Raw genomic sequence first — 19,382 nt, forward strand, 5'->3', positions numbered from 1 at the left:
GCTCATATCTCCTCCTGCCTTCAGGACATCTCCATCTGGATGTCTGCCTGCCATCTAAAACTCAATATGTCCAAGACTGAACTCCTTATCTTCCCTCCCAAACACTGCCCTCTCCCTGACTTTCCCATCACTGTAGACCGCACTACCATCTTTCCCGCCTCACAAGTCCACAACCTTGGTTTCATCTTCGATTCCACTCTCTCGTCCACCCCACACATCCAATCCATCACCAGAACCTGCCAGTCTCACCTCCACATCGCCAAGATCCTCTCTTTCCCCTCCATCCAAAACGCTACCTTGCTGGTTCAATCTCTCATCCCATCCTGACTGGATTACTGCATCAGCCTCCTCTCTGATCTCCTATCCTCCTGTCTCTCCCCACTTCAGTCTATACTTCACTCTGCTGCCCAGATTATCTTTGAACAGAAACACTCTGGGCATTTTACTCCCCTCCTCAAAAATCCTGTGGTTGCCTATCAACCTACGAATCAAGCAAAAACTCCTCATTCGTGTCTTCAAGGCTGTCCATCCCCTCGCCCCCTCCTACCCCACCTCCCTTCTCTCCTTCCCCAGCCCAGCCCACACCCTCCGCTCCTCTGCCGCTAACCTCCTCACTGTGCCTGGTTCTCACCTGTCCTGCTATTGACTGCTGGCCCACATCCTTCCCCTGGCCTGTAATGCCCTCCCTCCACACATCCACCAAGTTAGCTCTCTTCCTCCCTTCAAAGCCCTACTGAGAGCTCATCTCCTCCAGGAGGCCTTCCCAGACTGAGCCCCCTTTTTCTTCTCCTCCTCCCCATATCCCCCACCCTACGTCCTTCCCCTCCCCAACAGCCCTTGTATATATTTGTTCAGATTTTTCACTCTATTTATTTTACTTGTACTTATTTACTATTATATTTATTTTCTTAATGATGTGCATATAATAATGATGGCATTTGTTAAGCGCTTACTATGGGCAAAGCACTGTTCTAAGCGCTGGGGAAGATACAAGGTGATCAGGTTGTCCCATGTGGGGCTCAAAGTCTTAATCCCCATTTTATAGATGAAATAACTGAGGCACAGAGAAGTGAAGTGACTTGCCCGAAGTCACACAGCTGTCAAGCAGCAGAGCCAGGATTTGAACCCATGACCTCTGACTCCCAAGCCATTGCTCTTTCCACTGAGCCATGCTGCTTCTCTAAGCTTTGATTTGTTCTGATGATTTCAACACCTTGAAATCAGACACATGTTTTGTTTCATTGTCTGTTTCCCCCTTCTAGACTGTGAGCCCGTTGTTGGGTAGGGACCATCTCTATATGTTGTCAACTTGTACTTCCCAAGCTCTTAGTACAGTGCTCTGCACACAGTAAGCACTCAATAAATATGACTGACTGACTGAATGAATGAAGTAAGCTCTTAACAAATATCACAGTTATTTTTGTTTTTATGACACAATCCTCTTCTAATTCTCCTCTTACCTCTTGTTTCTATCCTCTTCAGCCTCTTTCACTAGTTCTTCCTCTGCTTCCCACTTGCTTACTCTGGTTGTCTTTCAAGGCTCTGTTCTGAATCCCCTTCTCTTCTTAATTTACACTCACTCCCTTGTAGAGCTTCTTCCGCACTATGGCCTTGATTATTCATTCATTCATTCATTCAATCGTATTTATTGAGTGCTTACTGTGTGCAGAACACAGTACTAAGCGCTTGGGAAGTACAAGTTCGCAACATATAGAGATGGTTCCTACCCAACAACGGGCTCACAGTCTAGAAGGGGGAGACAGACAACAAAACAAAACAAATAAACAAAATAAAATAAATAGAATAGTAAATATGTGTAAGTAAAATAAATAGAGCAATAAATCTGTACAAACATATTTGCAGGTGCCGTGGGGAGGGGAAGGAGGTAGGGCGGGGTGATGGGGAGGGGGAGAGGAAGGAGGGGGCTCAGTCTGGGAAGGCCTCCTGGAGGAGGTGAGTTCTCAGTAGGGCTTTGAAGGGAGGAAGAGAGCTAGCTTGGCAGATGTGTGGACGGAGGGCATTCCAGGCCAGGGGGAGGACGTGGGCCGGGGGTCATCATCATCATCATCAATCGCATTTATTGAGCGCTAACTATGTGCAGAGCACTGTACTAAGCGCTTGGGAAGTACAAATCGATGGCGGGACAGGTGAGACAGGTGAGACAGGCAAAATTATCACTTCGGCGTGGGTGCTTCTTAAAATATTTTGCCAACCCTCTCCTCTCCCCATCTCTGTAATCTTGCATTTCCTCCTGCCTCCAGGATATCCCTGGCACCAGCACTTCTCAATCAATATATCCAAAACTGAACTCTTTATCTTTCCTCCACCTGACTTTCCTTTTAAGCACTTCATTCATTCATTCAATTGTATTTATTGAGCACTTCCTGTGCACAGACCACTGTACTTAAATGGTCTGTACTGTACTGTACTTGAGAAGCAGCATGGCTCAGTGGAAAGAGCACGGGCTTATGAGTCAGAGGTCATGGGTTCCAATCCCGGCTCCACCACTTGTCTGCTGTGTGACTTCGGGCAAATCACTTAACTTCTCTGTGCCTCAGTTACCTCATCTGTAAAATGGGGATTAAGACTGTGAGCCCCATGCGGGACAACCTGATCACCTTGTATCACCCCAGTGCTTAGAACGGTGCTTTGCACATAGTAAGTGCTTAATTAATGCCATTATTATTATTATTATTACTAAGCACTTGGAAAGTACAATTTAGAAATAAAGAGAGACAATTCCTGCATGCACCTCAGTCTTGAAGGGTGAAGACAGACATCAGAACAACACCCTCAGCCACACAGCCCTTATAAATGTGTTTGTGTGTATTAATTTCTATCTCCCCTCTATACTGTAAGCTCCTTGTGAGCAGGGAACACATCTAACAACTCTGTTGTATTCTCCCAAGTTCTTAGTACAGTGCCCTGCACACCATTGACTGAATGATCACAGTCACCACCACCACCATTCTCCCACTCTCTCAAGCCCATAACCCTGTCATTTTTGTTGACAGATACTCTCTCTCTCTCTTTGTCTATCTATCTCTACTTACCTCTATCTCTGTCCCTCCCTCACTCCTCACTCCTCCATATTCAGTCTGTCACCAAGTTCTGTTGGGTTTTTCCTTCACAACATTTTCAGAATCTATCCCTTTCTCTACATTCGAATGGCTTCCACACTGGTCCAGGACCTAGTCAATATCCCCTCTAAACTAAACCAGCCTCCTCACTCATCTCTCTGGCTTCCAGGCCATTCTACACTCTGCTGCCCGAAACAACATGCTACCCCACATGATCCCTACTCCTCAAAACCCCCCAATGGTCATCCATTCCTCTCTACAGAAACTCCTAACAATTGGTTTTAAGGCATTCTATCAGCTCCTACTCATCTACTCTTCTCTCCCACTCCACTCCACCTCACACTCCTTGTTCCTCTCAAGATAACCTACTCCATGAGACTTGTTCTTGTCTCTCACAGGTGTCCTCTTGCTCAAGGTCTCCCTGCTGTCTTGTATTTATTCCCCTTTCACATCAAAGAGATCACAGCACTCCCCAGTGTCCAAGCCCTTCTGAAATCACATCTCCTACCCTGGTTAATTTTTAATATCCCCATTTTATATCCCCAATCCCTTAAATCAAAACATTGATACCCCCTAGCCTTTATGTACCCAACAACGGGCTCACTGTCTAGAAGTGGGGAGACAGACAACAAAACAAGTAGACAGGTATCAATAGCATCAATATAAATAAATAGAATTATAGATATGTACACATCATTAATAAAATAAATAGAATTATACATATGTGCATATATACACAAGTGCTGTGAGGTGGGGAGGGGGGTAGATCAGAGGGAGGGAGTTGGAGTGATGGGGAGGGGAGGAGGACCAGAGGAAAGGGGGGCTCAGTCTGGGATCATGTCTACTAATCATATCGTACTCTCCCAAGTGTTTATACAGTGCTCTGTGCACAGTAGGCCCTCAATAAATACTACTGATTTATACACTGACTGATTGACTATAGGCCTAATGCTTAATTTTCACCGGGAGAGGTACTGGGTTACAGAGCCCATATAATAATAATGATGGTATTTGTTAAGCACTTACTATGTACAAAGCACTGTTCTAAGTGCTGAGGAGGTTACAAGGTGATCAGGTTGTCCCACAGGGGGCTCACAGTTTCAATCCCCATTTAACAGATGAGGTAACTGAGGTACAGAGAAGTTAAGTGACTTGCCCAAAGTCACACAGCTGACAGTTGGCGGAGCTGGGATTTGAACCCGTGACCTCTGACTCCAAAGCCCGGGCTCTTTCCACTGAGCCATGCTGCTTCTCCATACAGGCTGCTCCCAGAGCCATGTAAAATTACTCTACTGGAATGCTTGAGATGGTGGGGAAAAGGGAGAGGGGTGGAGTGGGGAAGGATTTGAGGAGCATTCATTCATTCATTCAATCGTATTTATTGAGCACTTACTGTGTGCAGAACACTGTACTAAGCGCTTGGGAAGTACAAATTGGCAACATATAGAGACGGTCCCTACCCAACAGTGGGCTCAGGTGTTCCTCTATTTCTGGCCTGATGGGTCTCCACCATGGAGCTACTTAGACCCACTGTGGTCTCCCCACAGGTGGCTTGAAATTCTCCCCATAGAGGCAGAAGGCCAACCTAGAACTTAGGGCAGAACCCGGGCACAAATTAAGCCCTGCTTTAAGTGTGATCTAAATTCATGGGCAACATACAATTGGTTGGTAGTTTTCAGGGTACTAGAGAATCAACCAGAGAGGCGGTATGGCCTAGTGGAATGAGCTCAGTCAGAGGACCTGGGTTTTAATCCCATCTCTGTCACTTGCCAGTTATGTGACCTTGTTTCAATTGCACTTTCCGAAACATGAACGATCAGTAACTTTACTGATAAATAGAACATATCTATTCTATTTATTTTATTTTGTTAGTATGCTTGGTTTTGTTCTCCGTCTCCCCCTTTTAGACTGTGAGCCTACTGTTGGGTAGGGACTGTCTCTATATGTTGACAACTTGTACTTCCCAAGTACTTAGTACAGTGCTCTGCACACAGTAAGTGCTCAATAAATATTGATTGATTGATTGATTGATTTACCACTCTGACTGCTACATTCATTTTTGATTCTGGCTTTGCCTGCCAGTGCAGCAATACCACAAATCCTTGCACCACATCAGCATCTGTGTAGTGGGCAGGAAATGTGTCTGTTTATTGTTATACATTGTACTCTCCCAAGTGCTTAGTACACAGTAAGCGCTCAGTAAATATGACTGACTGACTTACTCACTCTTGGCTGGCTTGCCAATCTCAAGGATGTAGACAGGAACAGACAGGGGTGCGATGTTTAGGGTCCATAGTGATAATAATAGGAATTATAATAATCGTGGTATTTATTAAGTGCTTACTGTATGCCTAGCACTGTTCTAAGCACTGGGGTAATGACAAGGAGGGAATCACTGCACCTTCCATCCAGCTCCAGTGTGTCACTGGGTCTGCCCCAAAGCTGGGTCTGTCCCAGGGAGTTTCATGTGTGTATGTGTTGGGGGGGTTGGGGGGATGGCTATGACAATGGTGGTGACTGCTTTAATGGCCTCTGGGGATTGGCAAGGAGAGAGACAGTGGTTTGCACTCTACAGAACAGGTTGGCATCAGGCAAGATTAGTTCAAGATGCAGGAAGGAGGCAGAACAACTTCCAGGATCACTGGCAGCCCAGAGAGGGGAGGAGAAGGTAGATGAATGGTACTATTCCCTTCTACTTGTTTTGTTTTGTTGCCTGTCTCCCTCTTCTAGACTGTGAGCCCGTTGTTGGGTAGGGACTGTCTTTATATGTTGCTGACTTGTACTTCCAAAGCGCTTAGTACAGTGCTCTGCATGCAGTAAGCTCTCAATAAATGCATTTGAATCAATGAATGAATACTATTCACCTAGTCAGCCAGGGTTTATACCCTGAGCAGCAGGCTCGGTGAAAACTTCAAGGGAGCAAGAATGTTCAGAAGGGCGTACCCTGATGCAGCGTGCTCTAAGACGTAAAGAAGGCTGCTGTTCACCCTAAATTGGACAAATGCCTCTCTAAAGTTGAGAAAACATTATCACATTCAAAAGAACAAGCTTCTCCTTTTGAGACCTCCAGCAGAGACTTCTAATCAGAATACAACTCCTCTTTTAGTTAATATTGGGAAGTGATGCTTTGAATTATTTTAACCAAGATTAAACAGCAGTTTACTGAGTTTAACACCATAGCAAATAGCACATAAAGGCATTTCATCTTGTTTTTCCGGGGTTTTTGAAATGGATCCTAATTTCTAACATGTTCAGGAACTGAGATTTACAAGCCAATCAGTTCCCAAAAATTGCTTCTCAAGTTGAAATGTTGTAAATTGGAAACAATTTATCCAAAGGAATAATGTTATAAACGGGGAGATTGCTTCCTTAAGCAGGGTCCATTGCACCATTTTACCACAATTCCCCAGAAGTTTGTACATGAACAATTACAAATGAATAAATTAGCTACTCTCCCAAGCTCAGGTCCCAAGCTGCGGTCACTGATGTTGGCATGCACTGTGGGGGCTCTGGTTGACCCAAGTTCCTTCATTTTTAGACTGTCTCCTCCTCTCTTGTTCCTTAGTGGAAAGACCAGCAGCCTGGGAGTCAGAAGACTTGGGTTCTAATAATAATAATGATGATGGCATTTATTAAGCACTTACTATGTTACTATGTGCAAAGCACTGTTCTAAGCGCAGGGGAGTTTAAAAGGTGATTAGGTTGTCCCACGTGGGGCTCACAGTCTTCATCCTCATTTTACAGATGAGGGAACTGAGGCCCAGAGAAGTTAAGTGACTTGCCCAAGGTCACATGCTGATAAGTGGCAGAGCCAGGATTTGAACCCATGACCTCTGACTCCAAAGCCGGGGCTCTTTCCACTGAGCTATGCTGCTTCTCTAATACCAGCTCAGCCAACTGTCTGCTATTTGACCTGGGACACATCACTTAACTTCTCTGTGCCAGGTTTCCTCACCTCTATAATGGAGATTTAGTGCCTGTTCTCCCTCCTACATAGGCTGGGAACCCCATGTGGGACAGGGATTTTGTCCAAACTGAGTGATTTGTATCCATCCTAGTGCCTAAAAGAGTACACATAGAAGGCACTTAACAAATGCCATCATCAGCATCATAGTTTCACACTGAGAGGTTTCAAGCCTTTACTTCATTGGAAGTAAAATGGACATGTCGACCCTCCAGGCGATTCTGCCTGAAATATAATAACTAATTCTGTGGCTACCAAGCAATCTACATTTCCAGCCTTGATCTCTCTCCTTCTCCGCAGTCTTGTATTTCTTCTGGCATTCAGGCTCTCTCTACTTGGATGTCCTGCCGAAACCTCAAACTTAACATGTCCAAAACAGAACTCTTATATTGCCACCAAAACCCTGTCCTCTCTGTGACTTTCCCATCATTGTAGACAGCACAGCCATCCTCCCTGTCTCACAAGCCCATAACTGAAGGAGTGTGGCTTAATGGAAAGAGCACAGGCTTGGGAGCCAGAGGTCGTAAATTCTAATCCTGACTCTGCCACTTGTCAGCTGCGTGACTTTGGGCAAGCCACTTAACTTCTCTGTGCCTCAGTTACCTCATCTGTAAAATGGGGATGAAAGACTGTGAGCCCCATGTAGGACAACTGATTACCTTGCATCTACCTCAGTGCTTAGAACAGTGCTTGGCACATAGTGAGCAATTAATAAATACCATCATTATTATATCCTTGACTTATCTCTCTCATTCAACCCACATATTCAATCTGTCACCAAATCCTGTCAGTTCTGTGTGAGCATCTCTAAATCTGCCCTGTTCCTCTCCATCCAAACAGGCACAATGCTGATCCAAATCCTCCTCCTATCCCACCTTGATTACTGTATCAGCCTCCTTGCTGACCTCTCTGTCTCCTGTCTCTCCCCACTTCAGTCCATACTTCATTCTGCTGCCCAGATCATTTTTCTGCAGAACAGGTCAATCCATGCTTTCCCACTCCTCAAGAACTTCCAGTGGTTGCACACCTGCCTCAGCAAATAGAAACTCCTTACCATCAGCTTGAAAATACTCATTTATCTTGCCCCCTCCTACTTTACCACCCTGATTTTCTACTACAACTCATCCAGCCTACATCAATCCTCTAATACCAAGCTACTCACCAAACCTCTATCTCATCAATCTTGCTACCCACCCCTCTCCACGTCCTGCCTCTGGCCTGGACCGCTCTCCCTCTTCATATCCTACAGACATTCACTGTCCCCACCTTCAAAAGCTTTCTGAAAAGCATTTCTCCTCTAAAAGGCCTTCCCCACCTAAGCCATCATTTCCTCTTCCCTTCTGAGTTGCCCTTGAACCAGGATTTTCACCCTTTATTGACCCTTCCCTCTGCCCCACAGCATTTATGTAAATATCCTTAATTTATTTTATTAATACCTGTCTCCACTTCTATACTATTAATTCATCCAGAGTTTACCAACTGTACTCTCCCAAGCACTTAGTACAGTGCTCTGGACAGTAAGTGGTCAATAAATATTATTGATTGATTCACCTTCCCCATTCTCTTTCTACATACCCGCTTCTCTCTTCTTCCCCCTTTTTCTTTCCTCCTCTCCCTCCCCCTCTCTCCTTTTCCTCTCCCTCTTCTCTCTCCCCTTCCTTTCTCTTGCCCCTTTTTTCTCTCTTTCCTTGTAAGTCTCATTAGAAAAAGACAATGTCACTACAATATCAACTTTCAATTCTTACCATAATTTCAAAATTGTACTTCCACAATGAAATAAATTGCATTCATATGTGCTTAAGCTTTATGCACACCAACTCTACAAAAGTTTCATTTTGGTTGGTTCTTCTGTGCGAAAAGTTTGACAATTTCCTCATCTATTTGTCTCCTTGATTGAAACCTTCTCCACTAGTGAACTGAAACAGTTAACACTCTTTCCATAGGCTCTACCAGGGTATTAGGGAATACCTTTAAGCACTGGGGGAATCGTGCTCCCTGTCACCTGAGGATTACCATCCAGCCTTTCTAGAAAGCACCTTTTCTCTCCTGCCTTGGGTCTGCAGTCCAACTGAATAAAACAGTAAATGCATCGACACCTGTCCCTCAGCTGCGAGAACAAACTAATATTAGAAAATACAGGGCAGCTGTTGCTTCCTTAATCATCACCTCTTCTCCCTAACTCTGATGGATGGGGAGATGAGTTAGCCAAAGAAACTTAAATCTAATTTCAGAAAATGAAATGAATTTATATGAATAATGCCACTTTGGTTGCCTCCCATAGGGACAGCTCTCATCCAGCTGCTCCTCTCAGTGGCTCCTAGTGTTACTTGCTCCACAGACGTTATGGTTTTGTTCATTTATCTGCTCTTTTCTTCTTTAAATTTTATCAAGGAAGCATCAGAGTTGCATTTCAACTTTTGAAGCGCTGATCTGCCTATTTTCCTTTACAAAATCCCCTGATTCTTCCCTCTTCCTTGGCCCCTCTTTCCTCCTACTGCTCATTTGCAATGCAGGCAGTTTCCACAGTCTCTACCCACTGCAATGACCCACCATGCAATGTGAGATACTGGGCTCCCAAACTGAAAGGAAAGGGTATCCTCCAGGTGGACAGGACTAATCACTTTTGATTCTGTGGGGTTCACCCCACCCTTTTTATCCTGAGATTTAATTTCCAGCATGTCAACTGGGCATCCGGGTCGGCCAAATGGATGACAATCAGGCTACCATGACAACCACCCTAAAAAGTTCAAGTCAGAAGAAGAGCATAGTTTGTTGAGATTTACCAAATTCTGACAAAAAAGTGTTACTATGAACTTGCTTTAACCTTGGAGTGACAATCCCCCAAATATCTGAAGTCTCTGTCAATAGAACAAGGCTTTAGTAATATCATCATCATCACCAATGGTATTTATCGAGTGCTTACTAAGCGCAGAGCCCATGATTCATACACAGATATATGAATACATCAGCAAAGTCATCTTCCTCATCTACATGTGCAAATTTTATTTTTGTTTTGTGTTTTTTTAATGGTATTTGTTAAGCACTTGCTATGTGCCAGACACTGTTCTAAGCACCGAGGAAGATACAAGTTAATTAGGTTGGACACAGTCCATGCCCCTCTTGGACTTCAAAGTCTTAATCCTCATTTTGCAGATGAGGTAACTGAGGCACAGAGAGGTTAAATGACTTGCCCAAGGCCACACAGCAGATAAGTGGCAGAGCTGGGATTAAAACCAGGTCCTTCTGACTCCCAGGGCTGTGCTCTATCCATTAGGCCATGCTACTGCTTTCAGCAAGTGTTGCTGAAAGACAGTCTCTGCCCAGCTGTAGCCTTGAAAGTATAGAAAGGAACCTTTTCTAGCTCCTTTCCAAATCAGAGTGGACAGTACACACCTAAATAGAGCTATTCAGGCACCAAATTAGGAAGGATAGGTATCTAAACTTCCTCCATTGTCCCCCATGATCTAGTCAGTATGGGAAAATCACACCAAGATTTGGGTATAGCTTGATTTCACTGAAAGTATGCAGGAGCGAAAGTCAGATTCTTCCCTGGAACCCTGGGCACCAAGTGGGCCACTGGACAAGACACATGTAATGTCACCTGCATCACATGGGACACAGAGCATTAGAATGAATAAGTAATTTATAGTATATAATGTATAATTTAAAGATATGTATGTAAGTGCTGTGGGGTTGGGGTTTCAGATTGAAATGAATAGTTGGTGAAGAAGGGAGAGCGAGCTGGAGAAAAGCAGGTTAATCCGGGAAGGCCTCTTGTAGATGTGACCTTTAGTAATGCTTAGAAGGGGAAAAGAGGGTGATCTGGCATAAATGTGGGGGAAAGGAGTTCAAGGCTAGAGAGATGATGTAGGAATGGGGTCAGCGGCGAGATAGATATGAATGGGGCATATTGAGTAAACTGGGCTAGAAGAGCGGAGCCTGAGGGTTGGGCTGTAGTAGATTAGGCTGAGGAGCCGTGTGGCTTAGTGGAAAGAGCACAGGGTTGGGAGTCAGAGGTCATGGGTTCTAATCCCAGCTCCACCACTTGTCGGCTGTGTGACTTTGGGCAAGTCACTTCACTTTTCTGGGCCTCAGTTACCTCATCTGTAAAATGGGGATTAAGATTGTGAGTCCCACATGGGACAACCTGATCACCTTGTATCCCCCCCCCAGCACTTAGAACAGTGCTTGGCACATAATAAGCATTTATCAAATACATCATTGTTATTATTAGTGAGGTGAGGTAGGGTAGAGTAAACTGACTGAGTGCTTTAAAGCCAATGGTAAGGAGTTCCTGTTTGATGCGGATGTGGATGGGCATTCATTCAATTGTATTTATTGAGTGTTTACTGTGTGCAGAGCCCTGTACTAAGCACTTGACAGTCATTGGAGGTTCTTGGAGAGTGGGGTAACATGAACTGAACATTTTTGTTGATAAATGATCCATCTAATAGAATGAAGTATGGATTGGAGGGGGGAAAGACAGGAGGCCAGTAAGTCGGCGAGGAGCCAGATGCAGTAGTCAAGACCTGATAGGATAAGTGCTTGGGTCAGCATGGTAGCAGTTTGGATGGAGATTTGGATGCGGATTTTTAGCAATATTGTAAAGGTAGAATCCACAGAATTTGATGAGAGATCGAATATATGGGAGAATGAGAGAGGCAAGTCAAGGGTATTGCCAAGGTACAAGTAGGGAGGATAGTAGTGCTGTCTAGACTGAAGGACCTGCGTTCTAATCCCAGCTTCGCCACTTGCCTGCTGTCTGCTGTGTGACCCTGGGCAAGTCACTTCCTTCTCTGTGTCTCAGTTCCCTCCTCTGTAAAGTGGTGAGAGTAAGAATGTGAGCCCCGTGTGGAACAGGGTAGGTGTTTAACCTGATTACCTTGAAAAAGGAGCATGGCTCAGTGGAAAGAGCCCAGGCTTGGGTGTCAAAGGTAATGGGTTCTAATTCCGGCTCCCCCACATCTGCTGTGTGATCTTGGGCAAGTCACTTCACATCTCTGAGCCTCAGTTACCTCATCTGTAAAATGGGGATTAAGACTGTGAGCGCCACGTGGGACAACGTGATCACCTTGTATCCTCCCCATCGCTTAGAACAGTGCTTGCCACATAGTAAGTGCTTAACAAATGCCATTATTATTATTATTATTATTATTACTATGTGCCTGGCACACAGAAAGCAGTTAACAAATTCCATTAGAAAAAAAAAAAAAGAAGAAAGAAGCCTTCCAATCCCTGGCTACTCTCTCCTCTTTCTCAGGGAAGCCCGGCCTTCAGTGGCACTGATGAAGCCTGATCCTCCTGGAGATGGAGAGTGAATTGGGCAAGTGTGGGGCTGGATGCATCCAAAGAAATTTTGATAAGGTAACTATGATTTTTATTACGAATTTGGACAGTTGAATTAATTAACAGTATTTTAGGTTACAGTGAATTTAGAGGAGCCCAAATGATCTAACTGAAGCCTTTAATTTTGCATCCCATGAGTTTAGACCCAGGCTGTATGTGCCCAAATCATCACCTCAAAATCACTCTGAGGAATAACATTATATTTCTGACCCCATGTCCTGTGCAGAGTGGACCAGGGGTCATGGTTTCTTCCTTCAGTTAAATAATCTCACTGACCTCATATGACCTGCCTGAAAGAGGAGACATATTCGGGAGCTCATATGCTGTTTGTCCTTGGAAAGCGGCTCAACTCTCTGCATATATTTTTTTCCTTCCAGTCAATCAATGGTCCCTGGTGATATCTAATCAGATAAGGGAAATTGTGGCCTCCTGATCAAAACAATCCTCAAATCTCTCAGAGGAGATCAACGGGAATTAGTCGCAAATGAAGAGATCTGTCTTCAGTCTGAAGAGGCATAAATTCAATCTCCTGGCAAAAAGAGACTTGTCATAAGAGAGTAGGTTATATCCTTTCTCCACTACATTTGATTAACCAAAGACGAAAAGAATGCGATGGTCGTGTCAGCAGCAACCATTGTAGTCCTTGACAAGCACTGGAGGTTTGGGTTCAGGCATTGATTAACGCTTACAAAGCCAAAATGAATTTTTCGATTCTGCCATTAAGATCCCTTTACGAATTTGAGTCCCACTCTGACGGTCTCATCGGCAGGGCACGCAAAAGGGAAGGCAAGCTGATCAAGTGGCCCTTCATTTAGCTTCAGACTGTACAGTTTGGATTTCAGACGGCCTAACCCCTGTCCAGTATTGATATGGAACCAGACCATTTTATGTCTGATTTTTAAATTTTACATATCCAGTCTCCCTCCTGCATCCAGCCTCCCTCCTGCTGCAGATATCTGCAGCTGTGCCACAGGACTATAGTTCATTCAGTCCTGGAAGGAAACACGTAGTGGTTAGAGCACTAGGCTGGGAGACAGAAGACCATGGGTTCTAATTCCAGCTCCACTACTTGTCTGATGTGTGACCTTGGACAAGTCACTTCACTTCTCTGTGCATCTGTTATCTCTTTTGCAAAACGGGGATTGAGACTGTGAGCCCCTCTTGGGACAAGGACTGTGTTGGGACAGCAACCATGCTAACTGACTTACGATTTGAAAAATCAGGTCCCAATGGTATTTCCTCACAACAAATAACCTTCTCAAACCTTGCTTTGCTTTTATCCATTCCAGTGCTTAGTATCATACCTGGCACATAGTAAGCACTTAACAAATACCCAATTATTATGATTGTGATTATTATTATTATTATTATTATTATTATTATTATTATTATTATTATTCAATGCATCTGGAGCAAGAAGTGGGGCCCAGGGATTCAGCCCAAAGAAATATTCTTTGATTACATTCTTTGAATGAATATTCTTTGAGCAATCAGTGTGGCCTAGTAGAAAGAGCCCAGATCGGGAGCCAGAGAACCTGGGTTCTAATCCTGGATCTATCACGTACGCCGAGGGAGTCACTTAACTTTTTTTGTCTCAGTTCCCTCATCTGCAAAATGGAGATTCAATACTTGTTCTCCCTCCTACTTAGAACTGTGAGTCCCCTGTGGGACCTGATAATATTGTATCTACTCCAGCACTTAGTACAATGCTGAGCAGAGAGTTAAGCATCTAAAAAATACCCTAATTATTACATGGCATACAAGGTTATTTTGAATTAAGGATTGCAAGCACCGGCCAAGGAGGTTAGCATATGGAAGCCATCCATTCTGGATCATATCCAGTCTAACCTTTCCTCAATTCAGAAGGAATTCAACAATAAATTAAAAGGAAGGAGCAGAGGCTATGGGTTTCCCTAAACAATTTGTTGGTCAGCAGAGGAAGGATTCCTGCTAAAGCAGAGCTAGTTAACTTTATGACTATCCCAGATTAAATGAGATGTAAAGTATATGGCATGGCCATATTCAATATAAAAACATGTCTGAATATTAGGCCAGAGATTTAATGGCAATATGGTGAATTTTATTCATTTAAACTAATAGTAGTTTGTGTTAGTAGAGGATTTTAATTTTTCCCAAAGTACCATCACAACCATTATCACATTTTATCCTTTCAGTATCCCTTTGAGGTAGGGAGAAGCATGAATCATTTTCCCCATTTAACAAATGAGAAAATTGAGGCTCGGAGGGGTCAGTTTATGGGTAAGGAACGTGTCTACCAATTCTTTTTTTATGGTACTTTTTAAGAGCTTACTATGTGCCAAGCGCTGTACTAACCACTGGAGTAAATACAAGATAATGGTATTGGACACAGTCCATGTCCCATATTTTGCAGATGAGGCAACTGAGGCACAGAGAAGTTGAGTGACTTGCCCAAGGTCACACAGCAGACAAGTGGCAGAGTGGGGATTAGAACCCAGGTCCTTTGACGCCCAGGCCCATGCTCTTTCCATTAGGCCCCACTGCTCCTGTTATGGGTTCAAATCCCAGCTCTGTCAATTGTCAGCTGTGTGACTTTGGGCGAGTCACTTATCTTCTCTGTACCTCAGTTCTCTCATCTGTAAAATGGGGATTAAGGCTGTGAGCCCCATGTGGGACAACCTGATCACTTTGTATCTTCCCCAGCGCTTAGAACAGTGCTTTGCGCATAGTAAGCGCTTAACAAATGCCATCATTATTATTATTACTACTTTCCCAAGTGCTTAGTACCAAGCTCTACACCCACTAAGCACTCAATGAATATGACAGATTGATCAAGTGACTTTCCTGAGGTCATATGGCTGGCCTGTTGGAGAACTAGGATTAGAACCCAGATCTTCTATCTCCCAAACCCTGGTACTTATCACTAATCAATCATATTTACTGAGCACTTACTGTGTGCAGAGAGTGCAATATAATAGAGATGCAGCTTGGCCTAAAGGATAGAGCACAGGCCTGGGAGTTAAAGGGATCTGGGTTCTAATCCCACTTCCTCTACTTATCTGCTGTGTGACCTTGGGCAAGTCACTTCACTTCCCTGGGCCTCAGTCACCTCATCCGTTAAATGAGGATTAAGACTGTGAGCCCCCTGATTAGCTTGTATCTAAACCAGCACTTAGAACAGTTCCTGGCACATAATAAGCACTTAACAAATACGATTAAAAAAAATCCAGTATAACAGAATTGGTAGACATGTTCTCAGTGCACAACGAGCTTACACTCTAGACCTACACTCTAAATTCTAGAGAAGCAGTGTGGCTCAGTGGAAAGAGCCCGGGCTTTGGAGTCAGAGGTCATGGGTTCAAATCCCGGCTCTGTCAATTGTCAGCTGTATGACTTTGGGCAAGTCACTTAACTTCTCTGTGCCTCAGTTACCTCATCTGTAAAATGGGGATGAAGACTGTGAGCCCCACGTGGGACAACCTGATCACCTTGTATCCTCCCTAGAGTTTAGAACAGTGCTTTGCACATAGTAAGCACTTAACAAATGCCATCATAATTATAATTAGGCCAAATTGCCCCCTTCCAAGGCATTTGTCCAGTCTGTAGGAAATGAAAGGAAACAGGAATCCATTTTCTAAGATTCCATTACGTCACTTCCATTTTTTTCCACAGACTCTTTTGGGATGCCTCTATAAAGTGTGACTTTAATGCAAATTTCCAAATATTGACCAGCTCACTCAACCTTCCAACTGCAATCTATCTAATTTGTATCCCCTAACTTCTGTCTTGCCCAAAGCTTCCAGAAGTGCTTCATCTATTGGCAATCTATGAGTTTTGCCTCTGGACATTTGCAACTTCAATAACTTTTTAGACTACATTATGGAAAATAGTTTAAAAATAATGAGTAAAATCACTATTCTCTATGGATATAGCTCTCTAAAAATAGGATTTAGACCAGAAAACTCATCTGTTTTGTTACTTCTGTTTTTTAATAATAACAATGGTAATGGTGATGATCATGATGATGTTGGTATTTACCAAGAGCTTATCATGGGGTAGGCCCTGGGGTAGTTACAAAGTAATCAGATCAGATGGTCTCTGTTCCCCCTGGGGTTCACAGTCTAAGAAAAAAACTATTTCTATTTTAGAGGTGAGGAAACCAAGATATAGATAATTTAGGTGACTTGCCCAAGGTCACACTTCAGGCAAGTGACAGAGCCAGGATTAGAACTCAGGACTCTGGATCCTCAATCTCAATCAGTGGTATGTATTGAGTGCTTACTGTGTGCACAGTATTTTATTAAGCACTGGGGAGACTATAATACAACAGAGTTGATAGGTATGTTCCCTGCCCACAGTGAGCTTACAGTCCCATGCTCTTTCTGCAGTAGAACTCTATTTGTTCCGATCGACTGGGAATTGGCATGATCCAGATCATTTAGAGAGACAGATTTAATGGGAGTAATAAAGTAAAAATATCATCCCTTCGATGAGATTAATTGGAACTCTGCTTGACCAAACAAAGGCCTTCCTGTGGCTCTCAGTGAGGACTGGGTAAATTGAAAATAACCACTCAAATTTCCTCAAGAGCCAAATTGGAGTCAAAAGGAATCTCCAATTCAGCTGCTAAATAAAATCATGCTGCTTTTCACAACTGTCCACAATCAATGATAACCAACCAAGTTCAAACTTGTCTAAAACTCCACATTTTCTCAGAGGAACTCTGAACCAAGGCTGTGCTGAACCAGAAATGAGCCAGATAATCTACATATAACTGGCATGAAAAAGTTCCTTTACAAAAATCATGAAAGGTATGGGCAGAGTGAATTTGGAGTTAAAATCACACAACACCAAGATTGAGGGAGCCCGTTGTTGGGTAGGGACCGTCTCTATATGTTGCCAACTTGTACTTCCCAAGCACTTGGTACAGTGTTCTGCACACAGTAAGCGCTCAATAAATACAATTGAATGAATGAATGAATGAATGAGGGGCCATCCACTGAAAGTCAAAGGTGAGAGGATCAAAAGAATGAAAGGGAACCCTTCTCTGCCTGACTGATGGTCAGTTTAGGGAGAATTGTTAAAGTGCAGGACATGACACAAGATGAAAATATCATTAGATTCAAAAGAGGTTTGGAAGAATTCATAGACAAGTAGTCCATAATGGAAAGTTAGGAATGGAGGAAGGAAAGAGTAAGAGATGATGGATGACTCATCCTAAATGAATAAATAGAAAGGAGGGAAATGATGATACAAAGCCTCCAAACATCCTGTGGCTATTGTTGGCAACAGATTCCAGCTTGACTGCTCCACTGGTCTGACCGAGGAATAGCATTCTCCCTATCACTTTCAATAACTTTTTAGTATTACCTCATCAAACAGTTCAATTGCTAAAGAGCTGGAAAAGTACACATATAATATCACAAGAAATATGTGGGAAGGCTGAATCCAATCTTGAAACCTATTACCCTTCTGTTTTCATGAACTAATTTTCACTTAATTTACTTTTTACTTGGAGATTTCATGCCTCAGACATTCAATCACGGCCACATTTCATTTTTAATGCATTTTTGCTAACATTAATATGAAAATGCAATGCTCTTAGCCACTATTTCAAAAATGGTTTTCTTCACAAAATTCTATTATTCTATCCCTTAGGGAGACATCTACTGTCACGTGAATGACATACATCAAACTCCGGATTTCTCTCACAACCTTCTCCAAACACATTTTAATGGAAAATCCCATGCCCTTGGTTGAAGATACTCAGTTAGACTTGGGATCTGGGATATGTGAACTAAGCTTCATTCCTTGTAATTCCTTGCCAGGTTGGGAGAAGGACTGGAAAAACTCCTCAAGAGTATTATACCACAACACACGGAATAAAAAAATTCATTTTCCTGTCTCCATTTCTTGCTTTCTGTTAGGTTATCAGCAGAAGTCAAGCAGAAGCCACATCAATAGTTAATATGCATTACTTTTCACTGCACCGGTAAAGAACACTTGTTCTGAAAGCTGGAGGTCCATTTTCTGGCATATGTATCTGCAAGTTTTGGCCATCAGCTAATAACAGTAATGAACAAATAACAGTAAGAGTCACTAACATTCACTGAGTCCAAAATACTTCCTCCTTCAATTGTCCCCAAGAGCAAAGAAAGGATGGTGAAGATTGAAATAGCTCCTTTTTCAACTCACATACACAGATAATCAAATTGTTCTTGCAGGTGGTGAATTATGGCAAAGTGAAGTATTAAGGTAGTGTACTTATTATTTAACCTTCACCTCACTTCCTCTAAGGAGTATTTCCTGTGTATTGTCAGACTGAAAAAATAAAAGCACTTTTGGAAAGTTTCAGTTCCCTGAGGCAAGCGACAGACCCTTAAAGGATGAGCTCACAGACTGCTGTCAATTGCTCAAGCGTTTGCGGGAAAGGACATGTTTTTAAAAGCTAGAAACTGTTTGCTTACCTGTGGGGCATTCCAGTTACATAGGCCACGGTGTGTTCGCGGGAGAGTTCACATGCTTGCAAATACCAGTTCAGCTCCAGTTCGCTGAGGAGTGCCAGGCGTCTGGCCTGCAGCTGGTCTTGCCCCATGGGCTTAGCATGGACATCTTTTTCAGCCGTTTCTGAGGTGGTCTTCGGAAATTTGTCTCTGCTCCCTAAAGAGAGGACAGACGCCTTCCTCAACTTGGTGGTTTCGTCCGTCATCTTGGCTCCCATTGCCCCTGTCCGTGCCGCCAGCATGGTGGAAGGTCAGACCTCCCCCTGGCAAGGGAGCTCTCTAAGTCCCTGTCATCGAAGTAGTCGGCATTGATTTTCTGCCTCTATCTTCCTCCCACCTCCCTCTGACCTAACCCCGGGTACACAGCTGTAATCAGATCTAGGTCTGTAGGTCTCACCCTGAAAGAATAGCTGTAAGCTGTTCGGGGCAATATCTGTTGCGACTTCCAACCCAAGATGCTGCACAGAAACACCCCACCTGCCCTTCCTTCCAGCACCCCCAAAAGAAAAC

General features: G+C 43.5%; 1 protein-coding gene across 1 annotated transcript in view; it reads right to left on the reverse strand.

Moving 5' to 3' along the window:
- LOC119927003 (voltage-gated potassium channel subunit beta-1-like) overlaps positions 1–19,114 on the reverse strand; it is a 495,308-nt gene extending 476,194 nt beyond the window's left edge. Inside the window, exon 1 of the mRNA XM_038745523.1 lies at positions 18,837–19,114. Within this exon, the coding sequence (XP_038601451.1) occupies positions 18,837–19,114 (278 nt within the window). The remainder of the gene's footprint in view (positions 1–18,836) is intronic.
- Between the last annotated feature and the right edge of the window lie 268 nt (positions 19,115–19,382).

This window comes from Tachyglossus aculeatus, chromosome 1, assembly GCF_015852505.1.
Source record: "Tachyglossus aculeatus isolate mTacAcu1 chromosome 1, mTacAcu1.pri, whole genome shotgun sequence".
Classification (NCBI taxonomy): Eukaryota; Metazoa; Chordata; class Mammalia; order Monotremata; family Tachyglossidae; genus Tachyglossus; species Tachyglossus aculeatus.